The sequence below is a fragment of the Ranitomeya variabilis genome, chromosome 4 (assembly GCF_051348905.1).
Source record: "Ranitomeya variabilis isolate aRanVar5 chromosome 4, aRanVar5.hap1, whole genome shotgun sequence".
NCBI lineage: Eukaryota > Metazoa > Chordata > Amphibia > Anura > Dendrobatidae > Ranitomeya > Ranitomeya variabilis.
This window is the reverse complement of record NC_135235.1, coordinates 103,172,635-103,189,943: the sequence shown is the minus strand read 5'-3', so window position 1 is coordinate 103,189,943 and position 17,309 is coordinate 103,172,635. Positions and strand designations below refer to the sequence as shown.

General features: G+C 47.0%; 1 protein-coding gene across 1 annotated transcript in view; it reads left to right on the top strand.

The window, feature by feature from the left end:
- Positions 1–15,688, top strand: part of DNA2 (DNA replication helicase/nuclease 2) — a 73,480-nt gene extending 57,792 nt beyond the window's left edge. The window contains exons 14-21 of the mRNA XM_077258994.1: positions 2,188–2,412; positions 4,630–4,823; positions 5,477–5,566; positions 5,652–5,853; positions 5,966–6,055; positions 7,026–7,208; positions 8,137–8,285; positions 15,067–15,688. Of these exons, the coding sequence (XP_077115109.1) occupies positions 2,188–2,412; positions 4,630–4,823; positions 5,477–5,566; positions 5,652–5,853; positions 5,966–6,055; positions 7,026–7,208; positions 8,137–8,285; positions 15,067–15,109 (1,176 nt within the window). The 3' untranslated portion in view covers positions 15,110–15,688. The remainder of the gene's footprint in view (positions 1–2,187; positions 2,413–4,629; positions 4,824–5,476; positions 5,567–5,651; positions 5,854–5,965; positions 6,056–7,025; positions 7,209–8,136; positions 8,286–15,066) is intronic.
- Positions 15,689–17,309: the final 1,621 nt, after the last annotated feature.

Sequence of the window (17,309 nt, the reverse complement as noted above, 5' to 3'; positions counted from 1 at the left end):
GGGGGTGACAGGTTCCCTTGAAGACCATGGTAAAAGTGCTGGCTTTACTGCCAAGTTCACACTTTCTTAGTAGCTGATTTTAAACTGCAGTTCTTGCGAAAATCCTTGCTCCCCTCCCTCATGCCAAAAGTGGGAGACTAAATTTAGTGTGTGAGTATGGAGGAGCTGAGAATCCCACTCTATGGGTAGGGGTCTTTCCAATACCTGGATTTTAAATAAGCCACTGATTATCTTGGGAACGCTTGTTTCATGATATTTCTGCAGTGTAAACAGGCAAAACTCTCACTCGTCAGGTGAAAGTATCTTTTGGTTTGCACAAAAAGATGGTCATTCCCTGCAGCATATTGTCCTGTGTGAACAGCAACTGCACCGCCAAGACCAATGGCAGCCTGTGTGCACTGAGCGATCGATTACAGACCGTTCAATGCACATCTAAGGCTACGTTCACATTAGCGTTGTGCGGCGCAGCCGCGGCGACGCATGCGTCATGCGCCCCTATATTTAACATGGGGGGCGCATGGACATGCGTTGTCTTGCGTTTTGTGACACATGCATCATTTTGGCGCAACTGTCAGGGCGCAGAGGACGCTGCATGATGCAGTTTTTTCTGCGCCAAAAATCATGCACAAAAAAGAACGCATGCGTCACAAAACGCAGCGTTGTGCATGCGTTTTGCATGCGTTTTGCATGCGTTGTGCGTTGCGTCGCCGACACTGCGCTGCACAACGCAAATGTGAACGTAGCCTAAAGCCGCAATGGCCTGTGTTACCAAACTGTTAAACGACTGACAAATGTGTTGTCGGTCGGCAGTTGTTTACCACTGCACATCAGACAGACCGTGTAAGTGGACTTTTAAATTCCCACAATGAGTTTTTGGAGTTCTTGATGGTGTATTTTTGCTGTGCAAAAAAAAAAACGCAGCGTCTTACAATTCCAGCAAAGTGGATGAGATTTCTGATTTATCCCCACTGTGCTGCTTCTTTTTTTTTATAAATAAATGCAGCATATATTGACCTGCGGTGTTTGAAATCCCCAACATGTCAATTTCTTTTGTGAGTACGCCGAGTGTTAGCTGTGGATTTCATCTATAGAATTTCAATAGATGTGGGAAATTTGTAATTAAAAATGCATGTAATCCGCACACGATTATAGCAATAAAGTTTTGTGAAAGCCAATTACCAGGAAGCATCAAAAACAAAGCAGCTTTATTTAAAACCTGACATCCCAAAAGCCGCAGCGTCAAAAATGAGATAAATGTTAAAAATGCAACATAACCTAGTTTATCTAATAGGTGCAGAAATGCTACAGAAAATATGCAACATCAAAACTCGCCAAATACTCAACGTGGGAATGTAGCCCAAGACAGGATGAACTAGGCAGATAGACCAGCACTTTCAGCATTGTCTTATAGAGTTAGTAAGGTAATGGAGTATATTACTAACTGTATAAAAGCTAATTAGTAATTACTTTAAAAGGAAAAGAAAAGGGGAAATGTCTTAGGAGAAGGTATGCCCATCACAGACCTCTAGGGGGCAATCTTCGCATGAGTTGCTCCTGCCTACGGAAGTTATGACAGAAAATGTTCAGCTTCTATGAAGGCTGAATATTAGAAATGAAGATTTCTGCATGAATTGTTTCTATCAAATGGTCTCCTTAATAAATAAACCACCTCTTAGGGCCACATTCACATGTTCAGTATTTAGTCAGTATTTTACCTCAGGAGTTGTAAGCCAAAACCATCAATGGGTGATAAATCCAGAAGTGGTGACGTGTTTTTATTATACTTTTCCTCTGACTGATCCACTCCTGGTTTTGATTTACATATACTGAGGTAAAATACTGACCAAGTGCAAAAAATGTGAACATGGCCTAACAATGAGAGCACGTGTGGCTGAATGTCCACCTCCGCGATGACCAATTGACAGGACTGCAGCCATTGCCCAGCCATTGGTTGCTAATGTTCATTCAGGTATACCACAGTGTAAAAATTATACTTTTCCTCTGACTGGCTCACTCCTGGTTTTGGCTACAAATACTGAGGTAAAATACTGAACATGTGAACGTGGCCTTATGATCCTAGTATATGGTAATTGTATTCCCCTCACCGCCTTCCCCCCACTCCCATACTAATGAGCTGCATTTAGTGTAGGCTTCTTGTATTGGGTGACGTGTTGTGTTCCTTTCCAGGTGCGAATTCTCTATGCCTGCGGCTTCAGCGTGTTGCTGACCAGCTATACTCACTCCGCTGTAGACAACATTCTCCTGAAACTTAAAAAATTTAAGGTTGGATTTTTACGCCTGGGAAGAACACAGAAAATTCACCCAGAGGTGCAGAAATTTGGTGAAGAAGAAATTTGCAAAAGCAAGTCCATAAAGTCACTAAGTGCTTTAGAAGAACTCTACAACAGTCAGGTGTGTCCGGGGACTGTGTGTGTGTGTGTGTGTGTGTGTGTGTGTGTGTGTGTTTGTCCATGTCCGGGGACTGTCAGTGTGTGTGTGTGTGTCCGGGGACTGTCGGTGTGTGTGTGTGTGTGTCCGGGGACTGTCGGTGTGTGTGTGTGTGTGTGTGTGTGTGTGTCCGGGGACTGTTGGTGTGTGTGTGTGTGTGTGTGTGTGTCCGGGGACTGTTGGTGTGTGTGCGGGGACTGTCGGTGTGTGTGTGTGTCCGGGGACTGTTGGTGTGTGTGTGTGTGTCCGGGGACTGTCGCATCTACCGTCTATATCAGAAAACATGACCTTAACCAACTGAAAGCATATGTACCTTCCCTAAAATGAGTCTCCGGGTCACCTCCCCACCCCTTATCAGTTCATATTTCTTTGTCCTTTTGAATTTAACCCCTCTGGGGCGTTTTTCTTTCTACTTTTTTTTTTTTCTCCCCTTCTTCAAGGAGTCATATCTTTTTTTTTTTTTTCTTTCTTCATTTTTCTCTTCGATACGGCTGTACGCTGCCTCATTTTTTGTGTTGTAGATTTGAGTGCAGCCTATCACTTGACCATTTCATGCACTTAAAAACAAGGATAAAAGAACTCTATATCTATGGAAAAATGGTGGAGAAAAAAATCCATTTCCACCATTTTATTTTTATTTTTTTACGGGTTTGATTTTTAAAGCATTCATGTGCGGTAAAAAATGACACTGCAATCTGAACCGGTGAAGTGATTGAAAAGTGGTAATTCTGACTTTTCAAATCTTTTCTTTATCTTTTTTACAGTACAGGTTAACTTTATACTTTTCATAGCTTAGACTTTTACATATGTGTGAATACCAGCTTCTATTTCATTTCCTGTCGACATGAGGGTCAAATCAAATTTTTATTCTTTAAAATATTTTTAAAAGTAATCTTTAAAGGGAACCTGTTACCCCCCCCCCCCCCCCCCCCCCCCCCCCCCGGCGTGTGTAACTAAAAGAGCCACCTTGTGCTGCACTAATGCTGCATTCTGACATGGTGGCTCTCTTAGTTCGGGTCCCTGGCACTCACTGCTGCAATAATCGTTTTTGAAATTTGTCCCTCATACCTCGAAATCGTCATGGCGCTGTAAGTTCGAAGGGCAGCGCAACTGCGCATGCCCGAAAAAAAAAAATAACAGCGCAGGCGCCAGGGACGCTAATGAAGGAAGAGGAGGCGTCCGGCGCGCAGAGGCCATGATTGACAGCTGTGACGCGTCTGGATTAGGGGGAAAGACCTGCCCCCCTGGCGATTTCGAGGTATGAGGGACAGACTTCAAAAACGATTATTGCAGCATTGCCAGGGACCCGAACTAAAAGAGCCACCTTGTCAGAATGCAGCATTAATGCAGCACAAGGTGGCTCTTTTAGTTACAAATGCCTGGGGGGGTGACAGGTTCCCTTTAAAAACATTTTTTTTTATAATTCGTTATGAAGCCTATGGATTGCGGCAACTGGGACTCCACCTTAACAGAACAGCACCCAGCTATCATGTCAAGGGTGAGGCGATGGGCCTTTGAATGGGCATTGAGGAGCCATTTAAATGCTGCTGTCAGCGATTTTTATGCCCACATAAAAGATGTGATGAGCAAATGGTCGCTGATCACTGGCATGTTCACAATGGACAGTGATCGAACATGGATAGTGATAGAACATGAACGTTCCTATGAACGCCATTAGAAACAAAGAAATATAGATTGCTTCACATATTCAGACTGAGGTCAGGCAAGCATGAGAAATCGTTTGATTTTATCCGTATTTTGTTTTAGGCCATGTGGCATCTGTTTTTTTACATCAACATTTGAAAATGTTACGGTACATGATCAGTTAGTTTCCTATGTTGATAATTGCAAAGTATCCGTAAATATCCGATAATATACTAATGATCCATATGGGATCTGATTTTTATTTCTTTGGCACATTTTTTAGACTGTTATAGGCATGTCTCATCCAAAATACAAAAGACAGTAGTGCATGGTGCAATATTATTTATTTTTCTACGCGGACACTCGGTTTGCGTGAAACAGCTCTGATCTGAGCCCTGTTGAATTACATTAATGTGTGCAGTCTGATTATTACTCAGGCAGCACACATCCGTATAATATGCCTTTTCTGAAAATCCTAACAGATTGGTAGATTTTTGTAAATTCTGTAAATAATTTGACTTATTTTTTTCTTACCAGCCTGTTGTTGCGACCACATGCATGGGTGTTAATCATCCAATCTTCACCAGAAGGAGGTTTGACTTCTGCATCGTAGATGAAGCATCCCAGATCAGTCAGCCAATTTGCCTTGGTCCCTTATTTTTTGCTAACAGATTTGTTCTCGTGGGCGACCATCAACAACTACCACCACTCGTTCAAAGCATGGAAGCCAGGTATGTGCCGTAGAGATTGGCTGCTCATGGAGACTGATTAATCCATCTTTTTTCAGATAACACTTCTTATGGATAACTTATAATGATGACTGGGCCCCAATAAATTATTTTATAGCCTTCAGATAAATAATTCAGAGAGACAGATACACTCGGGATTATTTCTATGCGCTGATAAATTTTACTTTCCTTTTTTCTCTTCTGTTAGGGAATTGTTTGTGATTTTTTTTCTTTTCTTATCATTTTGGGTCCCTGAGAGCGGAGTTTAATACACTCACAGTACACACAAAGATGAAGAAAAATATGTAGACGAGATCTTCTGTAACCCTTTTCGTGCCATTTTTTTTTTTTTTTTCTTTACTTGCTTTTGCTTTTCTGGGAGCCAGGGCAATATTCTCACCTTTTGACATGTGAAAATAAGATCCAAACTCAATTTTATTTGCTTTAAAATAAACCTGAGCCCTGGATTTCTGCCGTAGCGGTGATCCTGGCTGAGATGTGGATATTAGTAGCCAGGACGTATCTCATACATATTTGCCTACTGAGTTGCCACCCTGAATGAACATATGCAATCTGAAATAATGCCAATTTGTGTGCTGCCCACCAGATAAAGGGATGCAAGAAAAATTAGAAATCTTACTTTATTGTTTCCACAGGGAATTGGGAATGAGTGAGAGTTTATTTAAGAGGCTGGAGAGGAACCAGGACGCTGTTGTGCAGCTGAATGTGCAGTACCGTATGAATAGGTAACGCGTCATTGATACAAATTGTGAATATACAACGTGATCTTTCATCTGCGTTCTAGTGACAGCTGTTTTGTGCCTTCTCTAGCAAAATAATGGCTCTGAGCAATAAGTTAGTATACGAAGGACAGCTAGAATGTGCCTCGGAGCGGGTGTCTGCTGCCATTGTGCAACTCCCTCGCCTCCAGTCTCTGCAGCTGGAACTGGAATTCAGGGAGTCTCCTGAAAATGTCTGGGTCCGAGATGTCTTAGAACCGAGCAACCCAGTCTACTTTCTTAACACAGAGAAGGTATGTCACAAAAAGCTATTTTAATAAAAAGATAATCTAATTACCAAAGTGTAAGTTATTATTACTGCATATATAAAGATCATTTTTATAATGTTTTCAATATCCCTTCTAGATCCCGGCTTTGGAAACGGAAGAAAAATGCGGAATTAGTAACTGGATCGAAGCCAAGCTGGTGTTCTTATTAACATCTCTGTTCCTAAAGGTCGGTTCGGCTACTTGTGAAGTTTAAGCCATGTGACCACCACTTACATGCCAGTATCTCATTTATATAAAATTACTATGTTGTTTATTTTTAGTTCACCATTGAAACCATGGTACTGTACGTAAGGATGTGTTACATACAGAACATAAATATAAATACCAGTGAACAAACTAACAATGACAGAGAGGGCCGTGCCCTTTTGGGGGGTTACAGTCTACGGGGAAGGAGACAAGAGGTTGGGGGTTTGCGGCAGCTCCGGTGATGGTGAGGAGGCATCGGAGTAGTGGTAGGCTGTAAGCTTTCTTGAAGAGATGGGTTTTCAGGTTCTGTCTGAAAGTTCCGAATGTGGCAGATAATGGCACATGTTGGGGCACAGAATTCCACAGGATGTGGGACACTTGGTAGATGTCTTGGCGGCGATTGGGTAAGGAACATATGAGTGGAGTAGAGAAGGAGGTCACATGTGGACTGGAGATGACATGTGGGAAGGTTAGTTCTGAGATATACGGAGGAGACAGATTATGGGTGGCTTTGATAGCAGTTTGAACTGGATCCATGGGGAAACTGGGAGCAAATTAAGGTATTTACAGAGGGAGGGGAGTAGTAGTGAGAAGAGAGGTGGGTTGGTTGGACACTAAACACATTGCATTACTTAAAGGGGTTGTCCACTACTAGCACAGCACCTTTTTAAATGAAGCTGGGCCCAACTGAAAGCAAAAATTGCTTTGCCATCAGGAATTACACCTTTCCAGTGATGTCTGAGCTGCATTTACCAACACTCATGTGACATTGGCTGCAGTTCTCATGTGACTTGACGATCACCGGCCACTAATGAGCCGCAGCGCTGCGATCCCAACTTTAGTCTATAATGTTGTATCATAGGTTGTCATAAGCAGCCTCTTTGCTAAAGTCAGCCCTTGTCTCTCAGAATATGCATTCTGACCATGCAATATTTCTTCTCCGTCACCAGGCGGGATGCAAGCCCTCAGATATCGGGATCATCGCTCCGTATCGGCAGCAATTAAAAGTGATCTCTAGTTATTTTACGAACTTACCAACCAGCGGTGTAGAGGTTAACACTGTGGACAAATACCAGGGAAGAGACAAAAGTATAATCATCTTGTCCTTTGTGAGAAGCAATAATGACGGGAAAGTAAGTTTCATTCTATTCTGCAAATCTTTTGTTTTCACAATAAGAAACTTTCTACCTTTAAAAATGTTCTCAACGTAAAGGATGTACCCCCAAAATGTGCTCAATGTAAAGATTATCTTCCCAAAATGTGCTCAATTTGAACGTTATCCCCCCAAAATGCGCTCAATGGGAAGGTTATCCCCCCCATAATGGGCTTTATGACCCTACTGGTATTGGAACAGAATGCTTTGTGGTGAAATGTGCAGATCATCTGTGATTTTAGAGCGTTGTGCAGGACATGTATCAATGTACTGAAGGAGTAGCGAGGAAGAGTGGGAAAGACTCCTTGGGTATAATGTCAATGCCAAACAATAGATTTCATTATAAGTTTGGTCATGTGACGGCATCCAGTGTATACAGTACAGGTTTCAGTGACCTTTGCAGATATTCCATACTTCATGTGTAAAGCCACAAAAACTAGAAACTTGAGAACTTCTTGAGTTTTAAAATATATATTTAATATTGCATCAACGTAACATCCATAGTCAGGATAGATGGCTCTGCTCCCAGGAACTTTCAATCGATGTGAGAAAAGTTCTAAATTTGTTCTACAATAGTGATGAGCGAATGTGCTCGGACATCGTTTTATCTGAGCATGCTTGGGTGTTATCAGAGTATCTTGGGCGTGCTCAGATGATATGTTCGAATCACTGCGGCTGCATGTCTCCCGGTTGTTAGACAGGCGCAACCAAATCAGGGGTTTACTGACAAACGGGCCATCCCCGCATGTGTTGTGGCTGTCTAACAACCATGAGACATGCAGGCGCAGGGACTTGAGCATATTACTCGAGCACGTCTAAGACCCTCGGATATCACCCGCGCATGCTCAGATAACACGATATCCAAGCATGCTCGCTCATCACTGTTCTACAACTTGTTTTCTGAGCAGCTTGGAGATCTTCTGAAGGATTGGAGGAGGCTGAATGTGGCCCTCACAAGAGCCAAGCACAAGCTCATAATGATCGGATGCGTTCCTACACTGTGCCGCTTTGATTCCCTGGAGAAGTTGATTTGTCATCTTCGGACTGATAATCTCATATCCTTTTTGTTGTGTTTTTGCACTGTTCGGCAGGTACACAAATTCAAGTGTGTAACTAACAATGGGTAATACTTGTCAGAGCAAAGATGGAATACTGTGTACAACTGTGTACAGTACAGACATAACAGAATTGCTAACATAAAAAAAAATAATTATTCAATAGGGCTTTTTCCAATGATACATTCCCTTTAAATGTACAGTACAGACCAAAAGTTCGGACACACCTTCTCATTTAAAGATTTTTCTGTATTTTCATGACTATGAAAATTGTACATTCACACTGAAGGCATCAAAACTATGAATTAACACATGTGGAATTATATACTTAACAAAAAAGTGTGAAACAACTGAAAATATGTCTTATATTCTAGGTTCTTCAAAGTAGCCACCTTTTGCTTTGATGACTGCTTTGCACACTCTTGGCATTCTCTTGATGAGGTTCAAGAGGTAGTCACCCGGAATGGTTTTCACTTCACAGGTGTGCCCTGTCAGGTTTAATAAGTGGGATTTCTTGCCTTATAAATGGGGTTGGGACCATCAGTTGTATTGTGCAGAAGTCTGGTGGATACACAGCTGATAGTCCTACTGAATAGACTGTTAGAATTTGTATTATGGCAAGAAAAAAACAGGTAAGTAAAGAATAACGAGTGGCCATCAATACTTTAAGAAATGAAGGTCAGTCAGTCCGAAAAAATTGGGAAAACTTTGAAAGTGTTCCCAAGTGCAGTTGCAAAAACCATCAAGCGCTACAAAGAAACTGGCTCACATGAGGACCGCCCCAGGAAAGGAAGACCAAGAGTCACCTCTGCTTCTGAGGATAAGTTTATCCGAGTCACCAGCCTCAGAAATCGCAGGTTAACAGCAGCTCAGATTAGAGACCAGGTCAATGCCACACAGAGTTCTAGCAGCAGACACATCTCTACAACAACTGTTAAGAGGAGACTTTATGCAGCAGGCCTTCATGGTAAAATAGCTGCTAGGAAACCACTGCTAAGGACAGGCAACAAGCAGAAGAGACTTGTTTGGGCTAAAGAACACAAGGAATGGACATTAGACCAGTGGAAATCTGTGCTTTGGTCTGATGAGTCCAAATTTGAGATCTTTGGTTCCAGCCACCGTGTCTTTGTGCGACGCAGAAAAGGTGAACGGATGGACTCTACATACCTGGTTCCCACCGTGAAGCATGGAGGAGGAGGTGTGATGGTGTGGGGGTGCTTTGCTGGTGACACTGTTGGGGATTTATTCAAAACTAGATGGCAGCCCGATTCTAAAGAATCGGGAGTCTAGAATCCATATATACTTTATTTATTCAAATGTAAGAATAATACAATTAATAAATAATAGTAAGAAAGAACAAAAAATGGCTGCACTCACCAGCTCTTGACAATTCTTGTTATTTAAGGTACAGTTACACAGGATCCATGAACATGCTTATGAGGGGAGTGATGAAAGACATCAGACAACAACTTTGCGTGTTGTGGCAAATGCCACAACAACGGTTCTTTGCTTAAGAACAATAATGTAAATAATAAATAATATGTATCAATAACTATGTATATTGGTATGTTCTTTCTTGGCACAAATTGCAGGAAGTAGTATTCTAGGCAATTATATATTAGATGGGCATTTCCTGAAGGAAATACATTGTGCTTGAACAGCGCTACCAGCTTTACAGCAGCACTTTTCACACACGGGACTGGGGGGCGCGCTTACTTTTGCACCCGGGGCCGGGGGCGCGCTTACTTTTGCACCCGGGGGCGCACTTACTTTTGCACCCGGGGGCGCACTTACTTTTGCACCCGGGGGCGCACTTACTTTTGCACCCGGGGGCGCACTTACTTTTGCACCCGGGGGCGCACTTACTTTTGCACCCGGGGGCGCACTTACTTTTGCACCCGGGGGCGCACTTACTTTTGCACCCGGGGGCGCACTTACTTTTGGGGCCGCACTTACTTTTGGTGGGCGGGGCTCCTCGGCCTCCGATTTGGTGGGTGGGGCCCCTCGTCCTCCGATTTGGTGGGTGGGGACCCTCGGCCTCCGATTTGGTGGGCGGGGACCGGCCTCCGATTTGGTGGGCGGGGACCCTCGGCCTCCGATTTGGTGGGCGGGGACCCTCGGCCTCCGCTTTGGTGGGCGGGGCCCCTTGGCCTCCGATTTGGTGGGCGGGGTCCTTCTGCCTCTGATTTGGTGGGCGGATACCCTCGGCCTCCGCTTTGGTTGGCGGGGCCCCCCGGCCTCCGATTTGGTGGGCGGGGCCCCTCGGCCTCCGATTTGGTGGGCGGGGCCCCTCGGCCTACGATTTGGTGGGCGGGGATCCTCGGCCTCCGATTTGGTAGGCGGGGACCCTCGGCCTCCGATTTGGTGGGCGGGGACCCTCGGCCTCCGATTTGGTGGGCGGGGACCCTCGGACTCCGATTTGGTGGGCGGGGCCCCTCGGCCTCCGATTTGGTGGGCGGGGCCCCTCGGCCTCCGATGTGGTGGTCGGGGCCCCTCGGCCTCCGCTTTGGTGGGCGGGGCCGAGCCCCTCGGCCTCCGCTTTGGTGGGCGGGGCCGCTCGGCCTTCGATTTGTTGGGCGGGGCTCCTCGGCCTCCGATTTGGTTGGCGGGGCCCCTCGGCCTACGATTTGGTTGGCGGGGCCCCTTATCCTCCGATTTGGTGGGCGGGGACTCTCGGCCTCCGATTTGGTGGGCGGGGACCCTCGGCCTCCGATTTGGTGGGCGGGGACCCTCGGCCTCCGATTTGGTGGGCGGGGCCCCTCGGCCTCCGATTTGGTGGGCGGGGACCCTCGGCCTCTGATTTGGTGGGCGGGGACCCTCGGCCTCTGATTTGGTGGGCGGGGCCCCTCGGCCTCCGATTTGGTGGGCGGGGCCCCTTATCCTCCGATTTGGTGGGCGGGGACCCTCGGCCTCCGATTTGGTGGGCGGGGACCCTCGGCCTCCGATTTGGTGGGCGGGCCCCTCGGCCTCCGATTTGGTTGGCGGGGCCCCTCGGCCTCCGATTTGGTGGGCGGGGACCCTCGGCCTCCGATTTGGTGGGCGGGGCCCCTCGGCCTCAGATTTGGTTGGTGGGGACCCTCGGCCTCCGATTTGGTGGGCGGGGACCCTCGGCCTCCGATTTGGTGGGCGGGGACCCTCGGCCTCCGATTTGGTGGGCGGGGACCCTCGGCCTCCGATTTGGTGGGCGGGGCCCCCCGGCCTCCGATTTGGTGGGCGGGGACCCTCGGCCTCCGATTTGGTGGGCGGGGACCCTCGGCCTCCGATTTGGTGGGCGGAGATCCTCGGCCTCCGATTTGGTAGGCGGGGACCCTCGGCCTCCGATTTGGTGGGCGGGGACCCTCGGCCTCCGATTTGGTGGGCGGGGCCCCTCGGCCTCCGATTTGGTGGGCGGGGCCCCTCGGCCTCCGATGTGGTGGTCGGGGCCCCTCGGCCTCCGCTTTGGTGGGCGGGGCCGAGCCCCTCGGCCTCCGCTTTGTTGGGCGGGGCCGCTCGGCCTTCGATTTGTTGGGCGGGGCTCCTCGGCCTCCGATTTGGTTGGCGGGGCCCCTCGGCCTCCGATTTGGTTGGCGGGGCCCCTTATCCTCCGATTTGGTGGGCGGGGATCCTCGGCCTCCGATTTGGTAGGCGGGGCCCCTCGGCCTCCGATTTGGTGGGCGGGGACCCTCGGCCTCCGATTTGGTGGGCGGGGCCCCTCGGCCTCCGATGTGGTGGGCGGGGCCCCTCGGCCTCCGCTTTGGTGGGCGGGGCCGGGCCCCTCGGCCTCCGCTTTGGTGGGCGGGGCCCCTCGGCCTCCGATTTGGTTGGCGGGGCCCCTCGGCCTCCGATTTGGTGTGTGCTCTGCCTGGGGCCACTGTGCTCTGCCTGGGGCCCCATATGCTGCCTGGGGCCCCTGTGCTCTGCCTGGGGCCCCATATGCTGCCTGGGGCTGCTGTGCTCTGCCTGGGGCCCCTGTGCTCTGCCTGGGGCCCCATGTTCTGCCTGGGGCAACTGTGCTCTGCCTGGGGCCCCATGTTCTGCCTGGGGCCCCATAAGCTGCCTGGGACCCCTGTGCTCTGCCTGGGGCCCCATATGCTGCCTGGGGCCCCTGTGCTCTGCCTGGGGCCACTGTGCTCTGCCTGGGGCCCCATAGGCTGCCTGGGACCCCTGTGCTCTGCCTGGGACCACTGTGCTCTGCCTGGGGCCCCATATGCTGCCTGGGGCCACTGTGCTCTGCCTGGGGCCCCATATGCTGCCTGGGGCCCCTGTGCTCTGCCTGGGGCCACTGTGCTCTGCCTGGGGCCCCATATGCTGCCTGGGGCCCCTGTGCTCTGCCTGGGGCCACTGTGCTCTGCCTGGGGCCCCATATGCTGCCTGGGGCCCCTGTGCTCTGCCTGGGTGTAGGACACTGGTGACGTCACTTATCTCGGGACATTAGCTCCGGACATTAGCTCCGGACATTAGCTCCGGACATTAGCTCCGGACAAAGCCACGGAAGTTGGCACAAATTGCAGGAAGTAGTATTCTAGGCAATTATATATTAGATTGAAGGCATACTGAACCAGCATGGCTACCACAGCATCTTGCAGCGGCATTCTATTCCATCCGGTTTGCGTTTAGTTGGACCATCATTTATTTTTCAACAGAACAATGGCCCCAAACACACCTCCAGGCTGTGTAAGGGCTATTTGACCAAGAAGGAGAGTGATGGGGTGCTATGCCAGATGACCTGGCCTCCACAGTCACCAGACCTGAACCCAATCAACATGGTTTGGGGTGAGCTGGACTGCAGAGTGAAGGCAAAAGGGCAAACAAGTGCTAAGCATCTCTGGGAACTCCTTCAAGATTGTTGGAAGACCATTCCCGGTGACTACCTCTTGAAGCTCATCAAGAGAATGCCAAGAGTGTGCAAAGCAGTCATCAAAGCAAAAGGTGGCTACTTTGAAGAACCAAGAATATAAGACATAATTTCAGTTGTTTCACACTTTTTTGTTAAGTATATAATTCCACATGTGTTAATTCATAGTTTTGATGCCTTCAGTGTGAATTTACAATTTTCTTAGTCATGAAAATATAGAAAAATCTTTAAATGAGAAGGTGTGTCCAAACTTTTGGTCTGTACTGTATATGAAGGGCCCTGCTGACCTAGGTGCAGAGGAGGGCGACCAAAGTCAGCATGGGAAAGGTTTATTCACAAATACAGATATCTTTCTAATAACCTTTACACCTGGGTCTGTCACTAATCTATGAAGCCATCCTCTACATCTATAGGAAAGACACCAATCATAGATGGAGGGCTCTTTACTGAAAAGTGAGACTGTGGATCTCTCTGGTGTAGGGTGTGGTAATTTGTCTGGGTACGATGTTGCTGGGGATCGGTCATTGATATAGGGCCACTGGGATTTATCTCCTAATAGGTTATCTTTTTTTCTGTGGTTTCACATTGTAGGAACATAAACTCATCAGTGAAATTGCAATACTAAGAAGAAAAAGTGGTGGAATTCTGAAAATCACATAATCAATAGACATGTTAATGATATAGAAACAATGAAAAAATAGAAAAAAATGTCAAAATATCTTGATCTATTCAGTATATACTATAGAGTATGAGTGTCACACACAGAAGTCCCTGCACTTACACGCCTTGGCCGCTGGCAATGAGGTGGTTAATGGTTGTCTGCCACGCTGAATGCACTTAGACAAATCATCAAGATCCACTGCTGGCAGCTCCCTGTGCTATTGTCGACATGTGCTCGATAGGAACGTCACAGTTGCTATTCCCAGGATTATGGTTTGAGGTAAGATAATATACAGTAGCTGTACCCCTCTAGTCTTCATTCCATGTACACTAACCGCTCGGTGCTGCAGTGATTTGGTCGTGGAATCTGTGGTAAGACCATTCTCATTGGGGGACACGGAATCCATGGGATAGTCTGCTGCCACCTGGAGGCTGACACTATTAATACATCTAATTGAAAATTGTCTCCTTCCCTGCAGATTATACCTCACCTGCTAGTATCGGGCTCTCCAGTTCTCCCCCATTCAGGGGTAGGGAACACTCTGCGGGGACGGTAAGAGTTTTCTGGGCTGGTCTTCTCCAGGCATCGGTTCTGCAACCAAGTAAGGCAGTGTATCAATGCATCTGTTTTCTAGGTTTTACACTACACCTTTTACTTCTGCAGATGCAAGTCTTGGCAGGAAGATACTGCAGTCAGCAAGAGTGGAGAACTTCTTAGCAGTATAATATTTGGGTTTTCATTCAAACCCCAGGGACAGCTTTGGGACGTCTATAACGTTTACTTTTGTCTGTGATGTAGCCATATGCGGACATTTTTTTTCTGCCTTCTATGACTCTGTAACCACTGGTTGCTGGAGGCGTCAGACAGGGTCGGAGCTGTCTATGATCGTGGCCATAAAAGTGGTCTCGGCAGATGATGGTGCGAGCACAGGCTGCACGGTTTCATCACTGTCCTGATGTATATGGCTCAGGAACGCTATACAGCAAGTGGGTAATAAAGAAGAGCTTTTCTTAAATAGAGATTCCTGTGATTTCGGTCCTCTTTTACCTGTTTCTTCAAAGAATCAGAACTTGAAACACTAAAATTCTGGTACGGATAAGAGAACATTATCAATATGTTGGTAAACATGTACTTATTATCTGTTTACCAACTAACGTTTGCTCTTAGTTCTTCACACTATAAAGGGGAACTTTTATGTCACGTGTCAGAAGAGTTTTTAAGTGACCTTTAAACCCAACAAATTCATTTCATTGAACAGGTATTCTTATTCTCCTTAACACCGGCACATCTGCGATCTCCCTCCAGGGGCCCATGAACACTTACCAATGTGATCCAAGCCGTGAGATCAGGGGATAGAGGATATCATTTAGAGACGTGTTTGAGAAGTTTACATTTCATTTTCGTATCTGGAGATTCTTTTCCAAGATTCCATTGTACTTAATGTGAATGCGGCGTTGCCGCTTCCTGTGTATAGACCCGTCTCATAAATGGCCGCGCTGCTTCCTCACCATTTCTGTCGGATGTTTGTAAATGTTGCAGGTGAATTACCATTAAGTATTCATTAGCCGGATTGATTATTTGGTACAACGAGCGCACTCCTGACCTCATTTCATCCAATACTTTACTGTTCTTTGCTGCTAGATAAACTATTTCCTTATTAAAGAGACCAGTCCACATTTACTGTACACTAATCGGCCCTTACCATGATGGTGCGGTCACACGAGGGGCCGCTCAGTCATGTAACATATAAAATGTGATGTGATGAGAAACTATTCAGATTGCTTATTGTACAATTTGGTCACCAATAATTAAGCTATGAGCTCAAATTATTTATGTCTGTTTTGTATTATTTATAGGATTTCTTACGTTTTTCAGGTTTATACTACAATAAAATGTTAAATACTTTTCAATGTGACTGTGTTTATTGAGCAGAATTGTATTAATACTTTATTCATCCCTTTAGTATTAGACATGAAGAAATGATCATGGTAATTATCGGTATTTTGGACACATTTTCTTTTCTTCTTCAGTGTTGGAGCTTTATTTTTGCTGTAAGCACTTTCAGATGTCCATGATATTCTGTCCAGTGACGGACTGCAACGCATGGACTGGCTGCACATCTCCTTCATGTATTTCTATGAGGCTGTCACTCTTGGATCAGGAGATGTGCGGTCAGTCCGTGCCTGGCGATCCAACATTGGACTGATATCATAGACATCTGAAAGAGCCCTAATACTTACCGTATTTTGGATGAAAGGATGATTCAGGACAGAGGAGATCTGTGTTTTTTTTGTTTGTTTGTTTTTTTAAATATGGAGGAGTAGATACTGGAATAGGAGCTGATGAATTTGCTTCCATTAGTATGAAATAAGAAGGCTGACCGGAGGAACTGCATGCTTTCTTCACTGTTGGGGTATGTGCACGTGATGTTTCTTAAGCAGAACCTTCTTCAAAAAGCACTGTCATTTTGGGCTTCCAACTATTTTTTTTAAATTTAATTTGTGCCATATTCCAAAAGGAAACTGATGCGGCTGCAGCGCAGTTCAGTGCAACTGGAGCGCCCGCTAGGACCGTGGGGTACTCAGTCCCGGGCCGGTTCTGTTCTGGCGGTGACCCAGTCCGTGGCCCTGGGTGTCTGAAAAAAAGGGTTAATGGGAAATAAAGTCTGCTGTAGTAGTGTTCATGACGCCACCTGCGGTACTCAGCAAGGGGTGGCCGACGCTGCTTAAAAGGGTCCTCTGGGGATGATGGTATTGCAGCAGAGATGGTCTAGTTCCCCACAGGTAGAACTTAGTCCCCAGGGCTCCCGGTGTAGTTGGTAAGGATGATGGATGGCAAGGTGTAGGAAAGAATTAGAGGACACAAGGTTGCAGTCTCTTTGCCTGCATTCTACCAGTAAAAAGGTACAGTCCAGGGTACAGGTACCAGGTGATAGTGAGGTCCGGGCAGCCTGGAAGCGATTCCGAATCCCCCTAGAAAGGTGGGGTTGGAAGCCTTCTTTACTGCGCTGTGTTTTAAGTTCCTTGCTGTCTGAGACTTCACAGAAGGTCCTCTCTTTCTCTCTCTGTCCTTTTAGGTGGACATTACCCGCATGGCAGGCAACCCAAGCCTTTTTATAGGTGTCCCTTCTCATGGTGACTCCGGGCTCTATCTGCTGCTGTGCCTTCGTGTGCAATGGCGGCCAGAAGAGTTGGAATCTCCTGCCCGACGGTTTCTGCTGTGGGGCATACAGCTACCCCCACAACCTCAGAATTCCGACCTCCAGTTTCTGCGCTGATTCTGGAGTGAGCCCACTCGCAGCTCCATTCCGAGTATCTTTCCTTTCCTCTTCTTTGCCTCGTCTCCCCTCAGTCTCTTACAATCTGTCTGACTCTCCTGTCAGGAGCTGTAGAACATCGTGTCTGCACGGCTCCAGCTCTCCTCACAGATTGCTCCACTCCTCACTCAGACTGACTGACTCCTCCTCCACCCAGAATATATAGGGAAGCTACCCTTAAACCGGATCTAGAGCTCCCCCTTCTGGCCTGGATT